Below are 23,305 nucleotides of genomic sequence, written 5' to 3' on the forward strand. Positions count from 1 at the left end.
GCATCATTTCAAATTGCACACACATGAGATTTTTTTTTTTTTTTTTTTTTTTCTATTTGAAAATGCAAAGCTCATGGAAGGAGTGGCAGGACAGAAGTGACCATACAAAGTATTTGTAAGCTTCAATGCAGAGCAAAAGCACTATGCAGAATTACAAGCTATTAAAATACTAGTAGTTTTAAAATGCAGTATTACTAGTTGAACCCTTTAACAGCAGATATGGAAACAGAAGACTTCTGCCAATGTAGTGAATCTTTGTTATTTTTTTAAGATAACTGATAAATATACTGTTAAAAAATTAAAAAGAATATTCCTGCAAACTTTTTGAATTATACTTATTTTTTCTGTTGCATGTGTATCTCATAAAAGCCTCTTTAATAGCAGATAATTCACCCCAGTGCTGTATCAGGAAATGGACTGGGACCAGTTTGACTTGAACCCTAAAGTAATTGCTGCGCTTAAGAAAGGTAACTTAATTTGCCAATGTCTCACTAATACATCTGTCACCGTAATGTCTTCCTTTACGTAATGATGTGTTTGTGGGTGTAACCATACAGATGTACAGTAATGTTTTAGAACTGTAATTAAGTATTTCATAAGCAAGTTTTTTGAGTAATCAGAAGTGATGGCTTTTTCCCATGGTTCAATAATAATTTCCAAACAATTTTGTATCAAGTGTCCGTATACTGAAAGTAAATGTTGCCTGCCTAGCTTACAAGAATGCAGTGTAGATAAACCTCAAGTAAATGATTAGCAGAAAGTGGGAAAAGTTTTTCTTTTGTGCGTAAGACTGTAATGCAGCCAAAAGTATTTATAAAAAATCTTCTCATTTCAGCTGAAATAAAATCAATAAAAGAGATTTTAAATCTTTCTGGAGCAGACTTGCAAAGATTGATGAAACTATCCAGTGCAGATACGCAGTGCTTGCTGAAAACAGTCTCTCTCACACTGAGGAGAAGTGATATGCTTACAGGTAATATAGTCAATACAAAAAAAAGTATTCTATTTAAATCTTAAAATACTGTCACTGGGAGAAAATAGTTTCAGCTCCTCATTGACACAGTGATGTGATTCTGAAAGTGAAAAGGCAAGAGTTTTTGTTTTGCTGTAGTGAATTATTTAATGATCTGAAGGACAGCTCCTCTGAGACCTTGAAGGTAGATGGAAGGGGATAGGTGTCATTCTTCAGGGTCAACCCTGCCCGAAACAGGACAAAATGATTCTCCAGTATGAAAAACTTGTTTAGAGGGGAAAAAAAAGATTCCCTCTCCCTTTTGGACTAAAACCAGTTGAAAAACTTATATAAACATCTCATTCCAAAGCAAACAGGCCCTAAGAGCTTCTCCTGTACAAATGCTTTGTGGCAGCTGTGTGTTTGGAATTTATTTTCTTGTGATTTGCATATGTCTTCAGGCCTTGGCCGGGTGCCTGGTACACTGTTTCATAGTCTGCTATAGCTTTCCATTTCCATAATTGCTGTGCTTGAACCTTGCTGGCAATATTTTCCCAGAGTGTAGCTTTCCATAGAGACTCCTTAGAGACAGAGAAAGGAAAAAAGTTTGAGAAGAGGAAAGGGGTCAGTGTAAACTATCCATTTTTGAACAGGCATTCAGGTAGGAGGCCCTGCGGGGAAAGGGAGGTGGGGAAGACCAGGCTGAACTAGAAAAATTTCCCATCAATAAAGAAAGCGACCCTTGTAGACCTAAACCTGGTATACTGCCTCTATTTTGTATCATTGAGTGTTAGAAAGGTACTAAATGAAACTTTTTTTTTTTTTAATGATTAAAAAAAAATCCAAAACCCTGCAGCACTTCAGCTCTACCAAGATAAAGATCATCTCACCTCCCAACACCAGAAGCTAAGCCTGGGATGTTCGGTGCTAGATACCTTGTTAAAAGGTGGCATTCCCTTAGTGGGAATCACAGAACTTGCTGGGGAAAGTTCTGCTGGGAAGACTCAGATTTGTTTACAGCTGTGCCTTTGTGCGCAGTATCCTTACAACTACGGTGGGTTGGAGTCCGGTAAGTACTGCGGTGTAAATTCTGATGAATTTGCCATTTAGGGGAATAGACTGTCTTTAAGAACATCATCAGTGCATTGAAGTAGATGCACAAATTCAGTGCATGTCTTGCCCTTCTGCAGTAGCATTAGTAGTAAGCTGGTTAGCTGGTAAAGCAGCTTTACAGAGAGAAGAGCATGCTGTGCACGTGCCGTGCATCACAGCCTCATTTAATGCAAAGTTACTATTGGCTGGTGTTTACCTGCCTGCCACTGAGGGTTAAACTAGACACCTGCAAACAGTATATGAAAAGCATTGCTGTCCTAAATACTTAATGACTTCTCAGGTACCAACCACAGCAAAACAGCTTGTCAGATAATTTTCCACAAACATCTTGGGTTTATGGTGTATGTTACCTAGTTGGGGGTTTCAAATTTCAGAGAATGTTTAGTTTGTTAACAGTAATTAAAGTGATTTACAGTGTAAAATTGATGGAAATCTAATTGAAGAAAGCTTAACGTTGTTTTTATATCTGCAATTTTCCTGGTTTTGACAAAGTGAATGGGTTTATTCTTTGATTAGAATATGCATTTTTTAACCATCTGTCACACTAAGCTGACTCCTAATACATATTTTTTTGAAGTATTTTATGCTGTCTTAGAAAGGGGGGAAATGTGTGTCACTTTTGAGAACTCAGTGTCCTGGTAGTCTGCCTTAGGTGTGTTTCGGCTGTGATCTTGCTCTTCCGTGCAGCACTGGGTTTAATTTGGCAGCTCCGTGGTTTGTTTGGAAACTTAATTATTTCTTGTGCTATATCCACCCATGTGGAAAAATCATGGAATGTCCAAATGAAGATCTTGTTTAAAGGGCAGTAATTAGCCTGTGATTTACATAACTTTGCTTTAAGTTAAGTCATTAATCAGAGCAGAACCAAATATATTTTGTTTGATTCCTTCGTGTGTTGCTGCTAACTGCTGCAACTAGTTTGAATGCAAATACATTTTTATTCATGCCCCAGCATTTCTCACTACTTGCGTTGAAAGAAAGGAGCGAACCGGGCTGGAGTACACACGGTGCCCAACATCCTAATGGCAGTCTTGTCTCTTGTACCAGACTACAGCCTGCCTTGTAGGGCTACAGAATGGCAAGTCTTGTTATTATTTGTACTTGAAGATGGTTCTTGTTTGTTATGCACCTAGCACTTGGTGCCATTACGAGTGCTTTGTCGTGCCTGTGTTCCCCGTCTACCCACTCCCGAGTGTTTCATGGAAGATAGGGTAGGATGGCCATTGTATCAGTGCTCCTGTGAGAGAGCCAGAGCGTTTCAGAAGGGCTGAGAGGGCAGAACTTTTGAGGACCTTGAAGGTACAGAAGGCAGAAATATCTTGCTGCAGGAGTTGGAAAGCTAAGGGAGTGGTGGAATCCTAATTCTTCCAGTTTTTAACTCTGAGTGGTGTCTTGCCATATGTTAGACTGCATACAGTCATAGCAGCAGATACTGTTTGCATAGCACTTGGAAAATGGAACTTGATTTCTCTGCAGCCTATAAATAAGGGTTGTGTTTAGTCTCTTATGAGAAATACAGGAATTAAAAGCTTATGAGGCGTTTTATTCTATAGGGAACTTGAGAACAACGATGCTTAGTAACTATCACAGAAATCTAGCACTGCCAATAGAAGGTTAATCTCAGTGCTAAAACTTTGCTAACGATTTCAAATGATGGTGGGTTGGGGTTTTTTTTTTAGTGCTAGAAGCTTCTCTTCTCTTAGGTGGTGATGTTGAAATACATTTCTTTAGACAGTATAGATTCATGATGTATTTACTTTGATTTAGTGTTAATGTTGTTTACAATTCTCTGTGCTAGGAGGTTGGCAGCAAACAAAGAAAATAGGACATCCTTTGCCTCCAGGTTATCTTTCTGCCATTCCAAGAATGTCAGTTTTGGTCAATCACATGTTGGCTGAATTTATTTTATATGCCCAAATTCATAAGCAGTACATGAATGTAATGTGACAAATTCATATCCATATTAGAATTCTGAGTTAGGAAAAAATGTTTGTTGCCGATCCTTGGTAACAAGCTGGTTTGGTGCACGACAGATTATGTTCATAAGGCTCAAAATTCATCCTCCTTTGAGGGTGGGGTTTTTTAGTGTGTTTTTATTTTTGTGTGTTTGGTGTTGGGGTGGGGTTTGGTCAACAACCAACATAGCGCTTTTATCAGCCTAAGTGACGTAAAGCACTAGGATTTGATGAAATACGCTGATTTCTGTTTGGGTTTTGTGGACCTGTAAGGAAAGATGCTTATGTGGTCACTGAGGACAACTGACTTCTTAAGAGTGTGTCTGAGCTTCTTTCTCAAAAGGGGTGACTGACTCTTGACTTGTTGTCAGTGTTGACGGCTTCCTAATAAACTGTAAGCAGCACGATGCCATAGGCGTTTCCGTTTGTGTGGTGCTAGCCTCCTCTTTTCATCTAGGTCATGATAATTCGCTTATCTTTAAAGATCTATGAATATTAAGTGCTTTTGCCTCATAATTGGGCATCAGTCTTTAATATTGAGTTTAGTTATTTGTCAGTCTCTTCTAGCCATTGTAACTTTGTCATGAAGCACCTCCTGTATTTTTGATGCATGTGTATCTATTCTCCTTAATCAAATGTTTCTGTGTGATTCCAACTGAAGAGCACAAACAAAAGCTGCAGAGGCTTGGTGGTGAAGGTCCAGTAGGAGAGAGTGCTATTCTCATTGCACTGTGAAACTCAAATTTTAAGCCCAGACAAAGCTCATCTGGTATATTTTATGTAGCTTTACTCTCTTAAAGTTCAAGATGACAATTACATAATTATTTTGTGAAATGAGCATCACTTAAAGAAAAAAAAAAAGGTTGTCCCACTATATATTTTGGAGAATCACAAATGGACCAGTTACATACTCAGAGTACAGTATCTGCTGCAGTAGATTGAACTGGTGTCAAAGAAGCATTACAGCAGAGTAGAAGGTTGGCAGGTGACTGAATGCTGGCATTTACAAAACTAAACTGAGGCAGGAAATAGTCTATGAAGTGGAACTGTTCTCAAGAAGGAATTAATCTTCTGGATCTCTCTTTTTTTACAAGTGTTTGACTAAGAAAACCTAACCTGAATAAATGTGTTCACTTAAACTGTAAAACTGCTGTCATGGTTTGACAAAGAGGATAGTGTCTATCTATTGATCAGGAGTTTTAAATACAGGCTGCTGGACCAGTGGAGCAGAGAGGACCAGATTTTTGCTTCTCCCACTGTTCTTTTTTGCCTCCAGGTGTTACAACTGTAGGATTACCTTGTTTGCCTCAATTTACTTGTTCATCAGGTATAAATGTGAAACTGGGCCACAACTGCATGTAAGTTTGTAATACAGTAAGATGCTTGATTGTTTTATACTCCTCTGGGTTTGCCTTGTGTTTGTTCTGTCGCTGTTCTTACTAGTGTACGAAATCATCTGCAAAGAAGATCTTTAGGAGAATTTTACATTTCTTTTTCTCCAGATAAGTTTAATTTTGAAAAAAAAGTGCGTTTTTTCAGCAATTTTCTCAGGTTTTCTGTTTTGAAATGTCTTGAATGTTGCAATAACTCTGGATCAAAATGCAGTTATCTAATCAATGGAGCACTGATCCATCTAGAAATGCAAATCTGCATTTGAAGAAACAACGACCAGGAAGTTTTGACAACAAACAGACATTCCATCCTTTTTAAGTAAACCAAGGAGAGGACAAGCGACATACTGCTTAAGGTGGGGTTGATTATTAGAAAGCAGATGATTTTTCTATAAGCCAGCATTCATGGTAAAGAAATTCCTCTTTCAGCATTGGGCAATGTTGTGCAAAAGGCAGTCAGCTATGAATAAGAATGGTAGATGAGAAGTCCAGAATGTTTTACCTTAGCAACTGTTAAGTTGCTAGCTGACACAAGTTAGCATAGCTTTTGTTAGTGGGAAATTCAGAAACCGCATGGGCGTAAGGAAGCTGCATATCTTGGTGGGTTTTCTTGGTTTATTTGGTTCTGAATTTGCATCTTAATGATTTTCAGGTTTGTGGTGTAAGTGTTGCAAGACATAATTGGCTTATCTGAGTGAGTGTTGGTGCTAGATATACATAATGTCACATTTCCGATTAGAAATTTTGCTTGACCTACTGGCTTATTAGAAATGATGAAACTGGAAATCTGATTAGGAACACATGAACTGCCCGTAGTAAAGATACTCACCTGCCTGTTTGATACTCAGCTCTTACTGTCAGGTTGGAGAGTGATATGAAAATGAGTCCAATTAGGAGAAATTAACCTAGGGAAATAGTTAAGAAAGTTAAGGTTCACCTCATTAATGGCTTAATAACTAGCTGTTTAAAAAGCCTTAAGCAGATAAGTGGTATGATTAATAGTTCGCTGTGTTTTCCTCACCTGAGCGTCATACAAGTTCAGATAGTATTCAACAAGCTGCTGATGTCACTGTGAACTTAACGGATTCAAGTAACTGTGGACTCATTTGCTCTTTTTTTGGTATACATGCTTGTTTGAGCCTACAGGTATTGCGTGTGACTTCAGTTGTTGTAATGACCAAAGACAGCATTTATGTCCACAGTTTAAAATTCAGAATTCCATCGACTCTAACACTAGGAAAAAAAGTGGGGGAAAGTACAGAAGATATTCGTGGTTCAACTTCTTAGTTTTTTTTATATGTTGTAGTTCAGAAATCGTGATCAGATCATGACTGCTCTGATCACTAATGCTTTATTGTTGTCCTTATTCACTATTAAATATTGTACACTGCCAACAACCCTCAGTTCCCTCTGACGTAAGCATATACATAATGAAACTGGGAATTGAGAATGGAGACTGAATATTCTAATGATAAATGCTGTTGGCTGCCAGGGCCAAGGAGAGTAAAAAGGAGCCAAAGTATAATTTGAACCTGTTATTAGGTAAAATAGAAATAAAAATTCTGGAAACATGTCAGTACCTCCAATGGAAGGTGTGGATGATGATGATGAAGTATTTTTCCACGTATTAATAACTGAGGAAGGCCTTTAATTGTCACCTGGCAAAGACAATTTTTTAAATTAGTGGGCATGGGTAATTTTTTTTGCTTTACCTGATAGCTTTCTGAGTGCTTAAAAATAAGACTATGTCTTGGAAAAATAATTTATTTTTTAAAATGTTACATATGTGCAGTAGGGTGATTTTTTGGTAAGAATTTATGGTGGGGTTGGGGAGAATTAAGCTGAAGATGCAAGTTTAGCTCTAAAGAAAATTAGGCTTAAGCTCGTCTTTGTCTTGTATAGAAGATTCTCAGAATTCAGTACCCTGTGTTATCCAGGTGTCCATCAGGAAAATATTTTTATTGATAAAGTAACCATTAATTTTCACTTGATCCAGTCCTGAGATCTTTCATTTTCTGCTATTGGATATAGTTTCACACTTTTTTTTCAGTGGAATATATAGAGGATTTGGAAGTTGCATATGGAAATGGGACTTTCTGCTCCCTGGAGAGCTGATGTAGAGACAGACCATTGGGGTGGAAATGTTCGGGATGTCTCATACTGCCAAGCACATCAGCTGCCAAGCTGTGTTAGCAGCTTCAGCCACGTTAGTGAGTGGACTTAGTCCTTAGAGGTAACCCCATAAGTATTTGCTGATAGTTCTGGCTAGTTCTGCAGTAACAGTAACAATTTTTTATAAGGAAAATATAGCATGCACTTCTGTTTTCTTTCCCCAACATCTCTGATATCAATGTATGGTTAATTTTCTCTGCAATAATCCATACTTGTCAACTAGAAATCACAGTAAAAATCTCTAGACGTCACTCACAGTAATGTGATTGAAGTAAAATGCTTTTTATCTAATCTGCCAATTTCAGGACTGGGATTGGATGAGTGATTCTCTTTAAACTGGCTTACAAACTGGCAATAAATACCCCTCCATTTGTAAATTTAAACCCAAGAAACTTGAAAACAGTGAGTGAAATTAATCAAAATACTAGTTGTACTGATTTTGGCTGGGATAGCTGATTTTCTTCATAGTACGCTGCTGTGTTTTGGATTTCTGACTAACTATGCAGTATTGCTCTATTTACGATACCTGTAATCCCCCAAGCGAGGCGGTGAGGTGTTCTGCAGCTGTGCAGAGTGTCACCTAGTGGAGAGTACAAAAATCCCGTTGTGTCAGCAGGCGCCAAAAAAAGGAGCTGGCAATTACAGGAAAGTCATAGGAGTGTGTTTTTGTTGTTGTTCATCATTGATTCGTAGGAGTGTGTTTTTGTTGTTCGTCATTGATTCGATGTGGCTGCAAAAAAAAAGTAAGAGGAACTTGCAGGTACTTATGTCTAGCTTTTCAGTGCAGAATGTATTATTGTATTTTTGTGCTGTTAAGAAAATTGCGTGCGTAAGAGCCCTGGTGTAATAACAGCGGTGGTTTCCTTGACTATAGGAGCTGTCTACATTTGTACAGAAGATGTGTTCCCAAGTAAACGTTTGCAGCAGCTCATAGATCAACAACATAAGCTGCGTGCAGATGTTCCAGCTGAAATCATACAGAAGATCAAATTTGGAAACAATATTTTTGTTGAGCATGCAGCAGACCTAGTAAGTACTAGCACAAATTATTACACTATAATTCAATAACCACAGGGTTGGGTTTTTTCTTATATAGGAGACCTTTCCAAAGGCTAAAAGTGAACTAAGATCTGTAATGAATACTTCTTAATCTCTGCGGTTTGCTGTTAGAGAACTATTAGAGTGTTTTATTATGAAAGATATTGAGAGAAATATTAATATTTTTTAGAGTGAACCATGTAGTGGATTTTTGTAAGTAATTACGTTTATTTAAATGTAGTAGACTTACTGCTACTAATTTTATTGCAGTTCCTAAGGAGGTCTTCATTGAGTTTGGAGACAGGATATAAATAAATATGCAAAAGGTGGCATGTATCCTGGCTAACACCAGACTTGTTAAACTGCAGATTAAGCAGATGGGAGGAAAGGATACAAAAATGATGCCTGGAACAGTTAATGGCACTGCATACCCACAGCAGCGCAGCTGTCCTGCCCCGCTGCCTGTGAGATGTCAAAGTAGAACTGGAGGGGAAAAGACGCGGACTTCAGTACTGTGTTCTTGCCTTGTAAACCCACGGTTTTGTGCTTTTTCTTAAGTAGCCACGACTGCTCTTTATTGATAGAACGTCAGTTCTGTTTTTCTCTAAGGCTTGAAAGTAGCCCTTGTTAAATCATTCCAGTTGTTGAGCATTTTTAATTGTAGTTTGCAAGTGAAAGAAGATCTTGTACATTGGTATGCTTGCCACTTACTCACTGTGTGGTCCAGGCAGCAGCTCAGCTACCTCTTCTGTGTCTCTTTCATTGGAAATACTAACTCAAGTTCTAATTGAGGTTTCTGGAAGCTACAGAGTATGTTGTTGTAAAGAGGAGAGAATCACCCTATAGTAGTATGTACGTCTCTGTAAAATACCCTTAAGAGTAAAACACCACACTCACTGGTGAGTCCAGCGACTGCACAGTAGGTTCTTACAGTTCATTTGTTGCCATGTATAGATCCGGGGTGTGCGTACATGGAACACATTGCTCTGTAGGGATAGGCAGATTGTAGCAACTGAAGTAGAAACCCAAATCACAATGACATTCTATATTTTGCATCAAAAAATGTTTTTTACTTCCTTCATTCTGAAGAATCCAATTGTTCGTGTGTTCACTTGCAAAGAATGAGTCTTGTACGAACAGAAGGACCATGTACAAACACTGAGGTGTTTGAAGTGCAGTGTAGCTTCCTGTAGATATACCAGTAAGTGAAACAAAAAAAATCCATTTTCCAGAATGGGAAGCAGTCGTGTATTCTTCAGAGTAATTTTTTCCCCTCTGTTTAAAAAAAATAAATAAAAGGCTTTTTTTAATTGTAATATTACTTATTTTGTAAAAAGCAGCTCATTTGGTTGAATAGACCTTACTGTAATTCAGATGTGAGGATTACAATTTAGCTTTAGAAGCTGTGGAACACTGGACTGTATTGTATATAATTTTGGAGGCATGTAAGCTCTTAGCTGTGAACCCCTGTGTAGATGTAAAGAGTGGCACCAATCAGAACTGTGATTCTCACATTATTGCTGTTTTTTGCTAATGCTGAAACTGCAATGGCCAGAAGCTGAGGTTATCACCATGAGCTTGTTCTCCTTTCTACTCTGCTGCTGCAGACCACACTGTTAAAGCCAGGATAAGGGGCTGCAAGGACCTTTCATCTGACTGATAGGATTATTCTTACATGATGGAAGTTGCACCCTACAAAATACTTGTTAGCTAAACTTCCTGCAGTTGAAATATTTGGTGACTTCAAAATGTTCAGTCAGTAACCCTTCTAATAGGGAGGACGTAAGTTGCAGCTACTCATGTTTATAAAACTCTCAATCAATATAGATTGGATGTGGCAACTCTGTATTTTACTGTTAATACATGGTTGGTGGAATAGCAGCATAGTCTCTAACTTCTGGTTTGAATGTTTAATGCTAGTCTTGAGTCCTCAGTGGTTCAGTGAGAACCACTCCTGCAAAACAGGAATGGGTTGGGGTTGTAGTATTGCATTCTTGAGATTTTGAAATGTTGATACATAATTGATTTAAGTCAGGGCTGCAGATAACTGTACATTGCAGTTTGGTCTCTGTTTTTTTTGGTGTTTTTTTTTTCTTAAGGTAAAATCACAAGACATTTGCAAAAAATGGTTACTAGTGAGACTTAAAGATCTGCAAACTGCTTTTATGATTAGAAGCTCCATCGGCTCGTGTTTCGGTGACGGTAGCTGTGGTTACTGTCAATTTCACAACTAGTTATTTGAACTGTTTTAATGCTGGCTGTTTGTGTTTTGTGTAGGATACCTTTCACAACTGCATCACTAAAAGGGTTTCCCTACTGCTCGCAAGAGGCATGGTGCGGTTGGTGGTCATAGACTCCATTGCTGCTTTGTTTCGATGTGAATTTGGAGTTTCAGACTCTGTTGTGAAGGCTCGGTATTTGCAGACATTTGGAGCACAACTTCACAGTTTAAGCACTAGATTCAGGACTCCAATAATGTGCATTAATCAGGTATGACATCAAAATTGCTTCTGATTTTAATAGGAACCATTCAATAAATGGCTGGGGTGGACAGGGCGGGAAGTCTGTGTGTGCAGATTTCTTGGTGCTGTACTTAACACTGTTAACTGGGTTTTAATTGACTGGTGGAAACTGGAGCTTCCTTAAACTGATGTACTTTAAACTAGTAAATTTTAACCTCTAGAAGTTTAAGAATGTCATTTAAGCTTTTACAGACTATTAATGTTCTCAAAGGCTGTCCATTAAAGCTAATGAAAATAGATACATATGGCAAATGCACAAAGCGGCGAACTACAATAACAGAGCTCTTTCTCAACACTAGCTTCAAATGCCATCGCCAGCAGGACTGCTCTGGGAACTCTGCATGCACAGTTACATTCCACATGTACAGGAGACAGTGAAACACCAGGGACTCTGCTGCATTTTTGTGTAGCTCAGCGTTTTCATGTGACTGCTGAGATTACTAAAGCATTAGAACACACGCGTGCTGACTCGAGCTGAAAAGGCCACAATGATACTCATCAAAAAGACCATTCTTTTGAGAAAACGAGCCGAGACACTACTTCTCTCCTGCAGAAGCAGCATGCCACTGCTCTTAGTCTAACTGCAGACTGAAGGAGCACATGAGTGCTGGAGGTGAAGCATTCGCACTTGGAATGCAGCCTGAGAAAGGGGGAAGTAAACGTGCAGGCACACCACTGTTGGGAAACTTCCGTTCCAGAAGGCCCTTCCATCGAACGAATAAGTACTCAGCCCTGATGTTTCCTTCTCATAGTGGAAGAAAACAGGTAGGGAGAAAAGCTGAACTTGAAGTCAGAAATAAGAAGAATTTTATATCAAGAAGAAAGAGGTTCTAGAAACATCAAGTCAACTGTTACACGTTTGGTTTGTTTCTGCTCCCTGGGGGAACTTCTGGAGCTACCTCATGGGCAGTGTGTAAAACCTCACGTTTTCTACCATAACTGGAAGAAAGCATATGGGAATTCATACACTGCAGTAATCTGAGCAGCTTTCAGGCATGCACAGAGTTTTATTTTCAGTAAGAGTCCCATTAGGATTCAGGAAGGTTTCAATTTCAACCTTGAGTCACTCTGAATTTTTAAGCAACTTCTTACATAATCTTTCACAGGGTCAGCTAGCTTCTGAGGAAAACTGGGGTTTCTTGTAACTGCTTTCTGAATTTTGGTATTAGCAGAGACATTGGGAAGCAAGGTTTGGATTTTGCTCTTTGTTAAGCAAAGGTTTGGGTGTTTCAGCATTTATGCTACGAAGCCAACCCCTGGAGCTGGTTCCTTGGCTAGCTTCTGGGATACTACGAGTATGTGTGTTTGGAAAAGCCTGTCTGCCTTTTCCTGGGGGTTTTGAGGGCCCATCTAGCAGTCAAAAGAAGTTCTGATTTAAGGGCAGTGTAAGTCTAGATGTATCCAGTCTCTACCTTGGAATGGTTCAGCATGAGAGGGAAAGGGGTGATTTAAGAGACCTGCTTAGATCTGCCTTCCCGTGATTGGGGCTGGCTCACAACCGATGAGGTCACTGCCTGATGCTGAATGACAGCAGTCTGACTGTTTGCTAACAAAGGGTCCTTCGGCACTGTAATATAATGGAAGGTCACTCAATACATCACAGAGATAAACTGTGAATATAATAACTTTAAGATTATGGCTGGAAAATAATCCATTCTGTATGTTACATTTAGAGAAGCACTTATAACTTAATTTGCTGTACTTTGTGAAGAACTTGTGTGGAAGAATCATGCCATTAAAAGACAACAGAGGGAGTCAAGAGGGGTGGATTTTTCTAGGTTGTAGTCTAAGACAAACTGCTCCTTAGTGGCCTTCAAAGCTAGTGAAATCATTGAGAACAGGACATCATTTGGAAACTTGGGTTTCAGTGTTGCGGTCGAGACGGACAAAGCAACAAGACAACAAGTCTTTTTGAAAGCCTGGTAGTACAAAAGCCTTCATTGCTCTCTTTCTCTGGTCATTTATGCTCTCTTTTCCCTTAGCTTTCGAGATGTGTCTCTTTCTAATTGGTTCAAAGTTGTTATACAGTCTTATCATTTGTTATTTGCACAGTTCATTATAACTCGGCTCTTCTGCCAAAAGGATATGTATGCCTTGTCTTGTGGTCAACACTTTCTCAGGACTTGCTTATCTTGCAGCTGCAACTCTTCTTATTCCTGTTTGTTCCCTCACGGATAGACTGGAATTCTCTCAAGGTCAAAGTAGTCCTGTCCAGGGGCCTCAGTCCAGCTGAGATCCCCGCACTTCAGTACCTTTTATCTACAGCTGCAGCACTGGAACAATTTTGAGGGGGTGTGTTTTGTTTGTTTATTTTGTTAACAAATTAAGCACTTAATCGTAGTTAAATTCATACAAGCTGTAGCTACCTAAATAGTTGTAGCACTGTAGAGCAAGATGAGACTTCATAACTCTCTTTTAGTTTGCCATGGAAGAATAAGGGTTTTCTAACTTGGATTAACTTGTGATCCAGCAGCATTTGAAGTTTCTTGGCTTCGTTCCCTTCCCTGCCCTTCTGCTTGCTAAAAACAACTGCGTAACTACAGGTCAACTTCAAACATCGTTTTTCTGCTTTAGGTGACCGATGCAGTGAGCGAGTCGGAAGCTGCTCAGTGCAGTTGTAGGTAAGTCACCCGCAACAGAAATGTGGCAATGCCACACACGGCAGTGTTTAACCACTGTATTTCTTCTATAACTCCAGTATAAACTACCAGTGTGTGTTAAGAGCAGTAGTGCACTCACCCAGCAATGCTGTGTGTGCTGGAGATCAGCAACAACTGATGTGCTGTAAAGTGGAAGAAGCTGTCCTACACACTTATGTTGTAATCCCTAATCAGCAAGTTTGGGAGAAAAAAAAATCCCTGGAGTAGTTAATGGCTGGTGTACTTGCTTACACAAGAGTGGTTTTGCATCTCTTCCTGACTCTGATATAACAGAGTGCATTTTCTGGCTGCTTAAAAAAAAATACAGCAACGAAACCTTATCAGTTGGTTTTGTTAGTTGCCTAAGAAAATAAAGGAGTGTCTTTTGACACCAAGATATTAACAGGATTCAAACTCACATATTAGTTGTTTGAATTAATTGTAACTATTGTCTTGATTTAGTAGATAAGCTAGGTGCTACATAAATGTGTTTTTGCAAGGAGTTAGTTACGTTCTCTGGATTCAGAAACTGACCCAGGACATTAATAAGGTTAATTTTTTTTATTTTTTTTTTTTTTCCCCTGGTTACCTTGTAATTGTTTTACCGGGGAGACTGCGCTTTTTCCAGGAAAAAAAAAATTGTTTTTAACTTCAGGTTGAAAGTAACACTTACGCAGTGTTACATCTACCGAACATTTGTAAATAGACCTTTGAATGGAATCCAGGACCAACAGTTACACACTTCAAATTCTTAAAGTTCGATCATTTTTGTATTGCTATTTTCCTGTCACAAGAGGGACCTGTCAAGACAGAGGCAGGTATTCACCATGGCTGTGGTTGGAAGAGTGACTGAATCCTCCTTTATAGAAGCACTTCTCTTCCAGTTGTTACCTTGCTGTGGAGAGAACCTAGGGTATAGTTTTGTGAGTATACCCTGTGATCTCTGTCTTAAAAGACCTTTAGGTTTAAATATAGGAAACAACAGTGAATTTAGAAACAGTAGATTACTTCTTCCAGTGTAATTTTGTTACAACAGAAGTGTAGATATTTCATATTCAATTCACACCTCCAGAAATCTGTAATGCTTTCTTTATAGCGGAGTGCATAACAGAGTCTCTCCAGCACTTGGAATAACCTGGGCAAATCAACTGCTGATGAGACTGATGGTCAGCCGCGTACCCCAGCCTGAGCAATCACCTGGAGTTGCAGCACACCACACTGGAAGTGTGAGGACTTTAAGAGTAGTGTTTGCTCCTCATCTCCCTCCATCCTCTTGCTACTATACAGTAAAATTGGAAGGTGTAAAAGGAATAGAATAAATCCTTTGCATAGTAAAGTATCCTGCTCTAAAAATGTACCAAAACTACTTTGCTTCAGGAAGGATTACTAGTAAAATGAAATTCTTCCTAGAAGAGAGGAATGGATGCTGAAATACATGAACAGTGCTATGACTACATCAAGCCTTGTCTACTTTGTGAAAGATCTTTTTTTTTTTTTATACTTGGATATGTGTTCATCAGCTTTTCCTCGTAAGAGAAGTATTCTGAAGAGGAGTAACGGGGTGGACAGGTGGAGGCTGCACAACGGAGTGGGATTTGGCAATCCCCATGTTAGGGGAGAGCAGATTTCTAATTCTGTTTTGATAGCATGCTCATCTAGAAACAGCACTTACTACCATTGCGCACCTTCTCTGTTTCCAGGCATAGGAGGACTCCAATTCAACCTGTTAATACTGCCTGCTGGTGTTTCTGGGCGTCATGCTGCCATAAGTGTAGTTGTTCTCTCTGTAGGGCCTCAGAAATGACATAAAGCAGCTTTGTCACAAAGCCACTATCCTATTTTAAAACCACTTGTGGTTGATGTTAGGATTTTAAAAAAATACCAGAAAGATACTTAATTTTAACATCTTACTGTAAGAATTAAGGTTGTACTGCTTTTGTGCTAAATGGGCATATCTAGTGTCGTAGAACTCCTACATCGTTTCCACTCTTTTTCTGCTTTCCAGTTCCTTCCCCTCTTCAGCCTCCTCCACTTACTTACCAAATAAGCAGCCCTGTACCCCCACGCCTTGTCCTGTTTGCCCAGTGCTGAAGCTGTGTAACCAGCTGCAGGTGCTGCTGGATGGCATTCTCCATCAGCTTCTGGGGCACTGACCTCACTGTCAGGCTCGTAGCTAAACTGTGTTTTTGAAGGGCACCTGTAGCTGTTTTCATCCATCCATGGAGTTACTGCTCTGCTCAGGTTGTTGCTGTTTTAGAGCTTGAAGTGTTTTCTCTTACCCTCTTTGCACTATTTATCACATCTTTTTTCTGTTGTCCTCAGACTACTGCTAAGGCATCTGCTTATCCTAGTCATTGCTGCATTCAATGTGAAAGAAAACCAGATGAAGTTACTCACACGCATTTTCCAAAGGCCTCAGACCTCCTTTGGCGTGTGTTACGTGGGTGCCTGCTCTTATGTGTATGCTGCTCACTTGCATCATGCACTTGTTAAGCTTTCAGCTTTCCCCCTTGTCCTGCTTCCCCAGGCTGCCCAAACAAGAAGTCTACCAGAGGCTGACATTTTTCCATGTAGTTACGTTGCTCGCTTCTGTCTCTTGGCAAATAAGAACCTTTTGTTCTCTCTAGGCTAAACAATAAAATCTCTTCCCTAAATACAAGTTCAGAGGAATGACTATCACTTAGTAGCAGGCGAGTCCAGACACATTCCTTCCGTGTTCTTCTGGTACATGGTGTGAGACAGCCGCCTCCCCGACCTTTCCCCAGCAGTGCTCTCAAGGATACAGCTTCCTGTGGAGGCACCAGCTGGGCAGCAGGAAGGCCAAGTTTTGTCGAGCTGGAAGTCTCTGGCAGCCACCCTCTCAGAGGACGACCAAGTCTGATGTTAGGAAAAGAGGCCTGGCAGACAGGGGCTGTGCGAGTGCCTCAGGGGAGTTCTGGAGGAGAACAGGCACAGCCAGGGCTTGAAGCTGAAGGAAACTAAGCAAGCAGAAAGGACGACTTGCTCACCTTGCCTTCCGAGAGCCCGTCAGTCATCGTAGGGGACCTTGTGCAAACAGCATAACAAATTGTCTCTAAGTCTTTTCTGAGGTGTCTTAATTCTCCGTATTTGAAAATGACCATGCTCTCTCATGCTTTGTAATAAAATCCAACTGTGAAGCTTAGAAGTCATTGTGTACTTGCTCAACCCAAGGAAAAAGTGAGTGCTACAGCTCAGAGGTCTTAAAATCCTCATGCTCTGTGCCTCCTTCCAGACAATTTTAATGAAGGTAAACTAATGCAGCATGAGTAACACTCAAATTATTCTCTGCCATTTCTAGCATGGGTGTCTGGGACAGGAACTTGAGACCATATATTGCTTATCCCATTGTACTAATTTGGTTGGTTGGTTTGTTTTTTAAAATAACAAAACAAAAGCCAGAGGGCTGTAGCAGATTAATGGGAGTCAGTCCACCCCTATCCAGACATTCATTTACAAGAGCCTCAATCCCAGGAGCGTGCCTCACTGTGAACCATGCTCAGAACAGTCTGATACGTGGCTTAAGGTTTGGGTTTGTAGTATTTTGATAGCTCTTTTTGCGACCTGACCGCTTGCAGGAATGAGACGGAAGTGCTAAAGACTCACGGTTGGGTCTGTAATCAAAGTCCCAGTTTACCTGGTGAAACACGCTTTTACCTGCAAATTTAAGTAACAGCTTACCTGAGCAAGGCTTCCTGTCATTGCCCATGTTGGTTCTCACTTAACTCTCCAGCTGGAGGCTCAAACCCAAGTCACGGTACGTTACAGTACGTTTCCTAGCTCTTCATCGCACACGAACTTGAACCTCGAGACTGCGACTGACCCCCAGGCTTGCAGTCAACAGCCCGGCCCTCGCAGCAGCTGAACGTTCATCTGCAGTTTCTGCCCCTCTTCAGTCACCTCCCTGCGCAGCCAGAAACCTGGACCGTTGTTCAGCTGGCATCAGGACAGCTTCGGGCTGCAGACTGTCCTCATAAAGACTGAGCAAGGGAGCTGCCCTCTTTGAAGCCTTGCATCAAAAGCATCGAGACATGCTTAAGTTTTAATAAATGCAATTATGCGAAGAACCTTCCCTTTATACAGCTTTATTCATCTTTGGATTTCACAACTGAGATTTGTTGCTATACAGGAAAATAAATTGTAGTTTTTACAAAGAAGATTTACATTCTGTAATGTATGAAGTAGATCATCCTTTTCCTGCAAGACTACTTTTAGATATTTTTCTATGCTTCGAAATGTTAAATGACACTTGAGAAACTTTTAAGAACAGTTTCAAATTAGTTTACAGCTCTGTGATATATTTAAAGAGGCCTTTTTCAGCAGACAGATCATACAAGGTTCTGGAAACATTGCTGTGGAAAAGCAGAACCAAATTAATTTGTGCTTGGTAATAACAACTGCCCTATTAACAAAACAGATGTAGTGAAACGCACTAAACAATCTCATTACAAGTTTCTTGACGAAATCAGTGAATTGCTATTGTTTGTTACAAATAACACTTGTGGAAGTTTATTTTCAGCTAAGTTTTATGGGGTAAGACAAACAGGTGAACTCCGCCTGTGACTTCGTCCATAGCTGTGACAAGCAGTAACTGCCCCTGGAGAGCACAAGGCAGCAGCTTAAAGCCCATCGTGGAAGGTTTCTTATTTCTTTTAAGTGAAATATGAAATCCACATATCAGGACAGGGGCTGGGTGGGGTTGTTTTCCTCAAGGAAACACTGACATTACAAATGGTTTTCTGGGTTTGCTGTTGTTGGGTTTTGTTTTTTAAACCAGGTCCTAGAAAACAGCAGACCCCATTCCTGAGGGCAGAGAACTCAGCGGCCTTAGTGATACTGCCACCCCCCATCGCCACTGCGTAACGCTTCTGCTCCCTAATTTAAGCCTAAGGACTCGGTAACTTCCCCTGCTTGAGCTGTGACTTGGGCACAGACACAGGGAGCCTCAGGACTGAGCTGGTTTGAAGAACTACTGCGCTAGGCCTGCTCCGCGCCGCACCCAGCTTTTACATCTCCCTCTCCCTGGTGTGTGCCAGCACAACCCTCAGAGCCGCTTCGGGCTTTCTGACGTAGCTGGAGCGTTACATGAACTTCCAGCTACAGTCCCCTAAATACTGATTATTATAAAAGAACAGTTCTGCAGCTTCACTGTGAGCACCAGCACCTTCTCGGGTGTTCTGACCTCTGTCAGGCAGTGGCACTGTTGTTTCAGGCTGTGGGGTTTTTTTTCAAACCTACTGACCTTGACTATTCAGTGCACTGGGACTGTGAATGGTTGGATGGTTGGGGGCGGGGGGAATAATTTAATGTAGACCTTCAAGATCTCCCTCAATTCTAAACTATTAAAAAAAAAGCCCAAACCAAGGGTTATACCAATACTTCTGTGAGTCTGTGACAACGTGCAGTTGCTACAATGAGACAGTAAACTTCACAGCATCGCATCTTTTAACATTTATTCTCTCAGTACAGGCTAACATTACCAAAAATGCAATTCTCTTAGCAGCTTTCAGACAAAATACACGACCTGCATAACAAAAACTAAAGTAACTTGAATGCATCAAGTATTGTAAACACATTCCAACAAAGCACTGCACACCCCTTTTACTATATATTTACAACAGAACCACACCGTTTTCAAAGTTACTGGATTCAAATGGTACAATTTAAGCACAAATACTTCTCAAGCTTAAAACCATTTTAATTTACTACCATTCAGGAGGGCTTCAGGGGACGGGGGGGGTTGGTTGTTTTAAGAAAAGGTAACGTCCGATCGTTTTCCCATCAAGTGCTACGTTCTATCACTGCAGTGCTGCAAGCACAATCATCACAGCAACAGTTCAGTTATTCCTCTAAAAGGAGCAAATCACAAAACAGTTGCGTTTTACAGCAATATTTCGTAAAACCAAATATTGCCAATACTCCTGAAGACCAGCACCCCACCAGACAGACAGAAGGCAACGGGCACCTTCCTATAAGTGTGGGACTCGCCCCACCCGCGGCCCTCGCTGCCCGTACACCCCAGAACTACCCACTGTTCACAGGGGAATCCAGAGGAACTGGCCTAACCTGGAGTCCTCGTTACGTTTTGAATGAAGTTCATCCTTAGAATTCTGGGCAAGGACAGACCGGCTGGGTTAAAAAGACAGCAGCACTACCAAGGCTGCAGTTTTCCCAACAAGATGTCTGTCGATTTTGAAGGTCTTTCCTAGTTTTCTGTTTCATCAGAGCTGCTGACGTGGTTTGGTGCTGAAGACATCCAAGAATTATACAAGTGGGTATTCTGGTTTTGTGTTTTATGCAGACTGTTAAGTTACAACGGGAACAGAGGGAATTTGGAAAGGAACTCTTAGATAAAAGCAAACTGAGAAGCCCACCTGAAATTTAAATGTATACAAACCACATCCTGACAGTAATTCATTCACGATCCACCCCAAGGAATGTTGACCTTAACTGTGTTTTTGTACCTCACAAGTTCTTCCCAAACTGCAAACAGCTCACTGGCTCCTAACAGTAAGGACTTGGCTATCGTTCTTGGGGATTTATGGGTTAGAGAAATCCTGAAATTTGTTTCTTCTCTGAAAAAAAAAAAATTAACCTTTTAAATGTAAGAATTGTTTAATAAGCAGTAGCTCAACGACTTAATCTTCCAACACACTTCAAAATACTATATAAAAGTTTAAAACATTTAAAAGCACAGTACTAGTAATGCCACCACCAGCAAGATCCTGAACGAGAAAGTTCCCTCACTATCACCATCAACATACCATGGTCTTGCATTTTAAAAACTTCATGTACATTTCATCTGGCATGGTTAAATAGTTTATCGCTATTTACACAGGGTTGTTGTCGGTTTTTTGAGAGGCTGCAAAAAGAATTTTCCTTCGAAGTTGAAAGATGAATGTAGAAAACACATTCTTCAGTTCCTTATCACCCAGATCAGTTGTGCGGGGTTTTCGGAAGCCAGACTTTTATAATGGTCTGCGAGTGAAACACCGCACGGCGCGGACCCGCGGGTTACGAGGCCCAGAGAGCCGCTCCTACCGCAGCGGCAGCGTGCTCATGTGAAAGGGGCCGACCACGAGGGGGGTTTGCGGGCAGAGGGTCTGCCGGGCAGGGCCGGCGGGACAGAGGGCACCCTCGGGGGCGGCGAGGGAAGCGGCAGGGCTGCGGCGGGGCTCACCGGGTGCCCACCCCGCTTGGCAAGGCGATGTACAGTTCCCGTGCAAAGCTGGCTCAGGCGGGCTTTGTGCAGAGAACTGAACCCACCAAAGGGTGCCCAGCACAGGCTTCGCTTTAGGGGGAAAAGGAGTGTATATATATTATGTATTTTTTTATATAAAAAGCTCTTAATAAAAAGATTAAACTCAAGAGTCTACATTATATGAGTATATATTGTTAAGGTAACTGAGCAACAACCTGTTCTTGCTCAAGTTCATTAATGGATTGCACTACTCTGTGCTAAAACTTCTATGTATTAGCAGCATCGTATCCCACCGCTCCTAAACTGTCCCTATAGCAGGTATACCATACGCAGCTTTCTTTGAAGAGATGCTAATAAGGTACCTCCTGGTAAACATAGTTAAGTGCATTACACACAGCTTTTTGCATCAGGTATTATTGTAACAGCTTAAAACCAGATGCAAAGCCAGTTAAATACTTCTATGAAGTACTAATTCTAACGACTTCACAGCCCGTTCAAATACTAAAACTTGCTTACACCCCTACGTTCTACCTCCTTCAGTTGGCGCTGACCTTGAATGAATATTCCAGCTTTTCCCAAAGTTAATTTCATTCGTCATTTTCCAACTCACAACTATAACCACAAATACATTTGTACACACATTGGTTGTTTTTTCTTTACTTTCTCACCCAACTTCACGTGAATTTTTTTTACAAAAGATGAACCAAATCACAAGCTTTACAGAAAAGCAAGAGGAAATACTAGTGTCTATAAAATACTTAAACCATACATACGTAGTTCCAGCAGCAGTCCTGTATACAGACAGCATATATGTTAACTGTAAGTAGATTTAACGGGGATGTGTGGTCACACGAGTTGCTTGCCACTCATGGCCATCTAGTGCTTCCACTGGGGCCCTTCGGATTCGAGCGGTCCTTTGCACAGCAGCTACTCCACGGCGTAACAGCCTAGCGTGCAGATGCCTCCTGCTGCCGCCATCAGCTATTGCAGAGAAAGGCCGGACTTGGGATCAGCATGTGGAAATGCTGGAGCACTTCAGCAAACACAATGGGATGTGAATTCCAGTGGACAAGCGAGAAGGTCAACCTGAGGCTTGATGCTTCCCTAAGAGCAACAGCAGCTGCTCCGGGACAGCTGCAGTCCAAAACTTCAGTATTCTTCAACTGTACAAGATAAAGGTCAAAACATTTTCCATTTCTCCCCATCAACACAAACCACGACTGTTGTGCCCTAAGACTTTTATCAACAAGTATCAAAGTTATGGTCACAGGTATTGCTGTATGTAATGTAACCCCAGCCCTCTCTTCTGTAAAATGTAATAGCTCAGTCCAGTGGTTAAGTAAGCCGTGTCCAAGTGCTGTTTCGCTAGCTAAGGTTTTTAACATTACAAGAATCAGTGGTGCTAAGGCAAGCCCCACCAATACAGTATGCTCCATCGCAATTTATACAGTAATGCACATAAATTTATCCTTTTTCTCATTCCAGCACTGTATATATTTGCTGCTACACATTTAGTTTTGCTTGCATTTTCAAACATCTTTGCATTTTGGTATGCTTTAAATACGTTTGTATTTTTACACTTTTTTGGCTGCTGTGATATTCAGATCTATTAAAGGAATCAACGTAAGTAGCATGAATGGGAGCAGTGCAATGAGCAATATATATCTATATAGTTTTCCTTTAGAAGAAAATACCCACTAATGCTGTGTTTAAAATTGTCCCTATTTAGAAAAGTAAAAACAGCAGTCCATTGGAAAAAACCCAACAAAATCTACAAACTAGGTGTTCCTATACATAATGATGAGGAACCAAAGCTTTGAAGGTCTCAGTGCTTCTTTATTCACAAAGGAATATTAGCTAGCTTCTGTCCAAGAACCTCAATGCGCCAGATCAGTATGACTGACACTCAGAGCTCTCGAGTCTGTCAGACAATTATTTCGTTCCTGTGTGAAGGGGAAAAAAACAAACAAGTAAATTAAGCAGATGTCCAGATAGTTCAAGCAAATAAACAAAATTAATAGTTTTAACAAACCGGAACAAACAAACAGAAGGAACTACGGAGAACTGGCCTTGATCATGTTGGGTAGAGGGACACTTTTCTGTATTCTAATAAACACCTTTTCCCCCAACTTTCAACTAGCAATACTGAAAAGATCTATGTATGTGTATACACCCTTCACAATCCTGACCCAAGTCTTGCCAGAAATGCAAGAGCCGATCTATGGGAACTGCGGTGAGTGTCTACAGTGGGTGAACTACAGAAGTTCACAAAAAGCGAGAACTAATTTTAATATTGCAGTGTAC

General features: G+C 40.6%; 2 protein-coding genes across 5 annotated transcripts in view; one reads left to right on the forward strand and one right to left on the reverse strand.

Moving 5' to 3' along the window:
- Window positions 1-412: 412 nt before the first annotated feature.
- Window positions 413-15,228, forward strand: XRCC3 (X-ray repair cross complementing 3). 2 transcript variants are annotated; one of them, XM_086462142.1, is made up of 7 exons: window positions 413-467; window positions 836-973; window positions 1,809-2,021; window positions 8,458-8,612; window positions 10,899-11,111; window positions 13,718-13,764; window positions 14,879-15,228. In XM_086462142.1, exons 1-7 carry the CDS (start codon window positions 413-415, stop codon window positions 15,099-15,101), a joined length of 1,044 nt encoding a protein of 347 aa, XP_086318268.1. In that variant the 3' UTR covers window positions 15,102-15,228. The 2 variants fall into 2 exon arrangements, with proteins under 2 accessions (XP_086318268.1, XP_009956514.1); XM_009958212.2 differs by having other exon boundaries at window positions 13,718-13,752.
- A 6,795-nt stretch (window positions 15,229-22,023) lies between these two features.
- LOC104351986 (kinesin light chain 1) overlaps window positions 22,024-23,305 on the reverse strand; it is a 67,203-nt gene continuing 65,921 nt past the window's right edge. For all 3 annotated transcript variants that reach the window (XM_086462512.1, XM_086462514.1, XM_086462513.1), the window contains one exon: window positions 22,024-22,944. In XM_086462512.1, coding sequence (XP_086318638.1) covers window positions 22,879-22,944 — 66 coding nt within the window. In that variant the 3' untranslated portion in view covers window positions 22,024-22,878. The remainder of the gene's footprint in view (window positions 22,945-23,305) is intronic.

The sequence above is a fragment of the Leptosomus discolor genome, chromosome 3 (genome assembly GCF_034619465.1).
Source record: "Leptosomus discolor isolate bLepDis1 chromosome 3, bLepDis1.hap2, whole genome shotgun sequence".
Classification (NCBI taxonomy): domain Eukaryota; kingdom Metazoa; phylum Chordata; class Aves; order Leptosomiformes; family Leptosomidae; genus Leptosomus; species Leptosomus discolor.

Bases quoted from the DNA above. Each gene is read 5' to 3' on its own strand.
- XRCC3 (XM_086462142.1), top strand. From the start codon at position 413: ATGGACTGGGACCAGTTTGACTTGAACCCTAAAGTAATTGCTGCGCTT. The intron at 2,022-8,457 runs GTAAGTACTGCG...CCTTGACTATAG, and splicing joins CTACGGTGGGTTGGAGTCCG to GAGCTGTCTACATTTGTACA. The intron at 11,112-13,717 runs GTATGACATCAA...TTTCTGCTTTAG, and splicing joins CAATAATGTGCATTAATCAG to GTGACCGATGCAGTGAGCGA.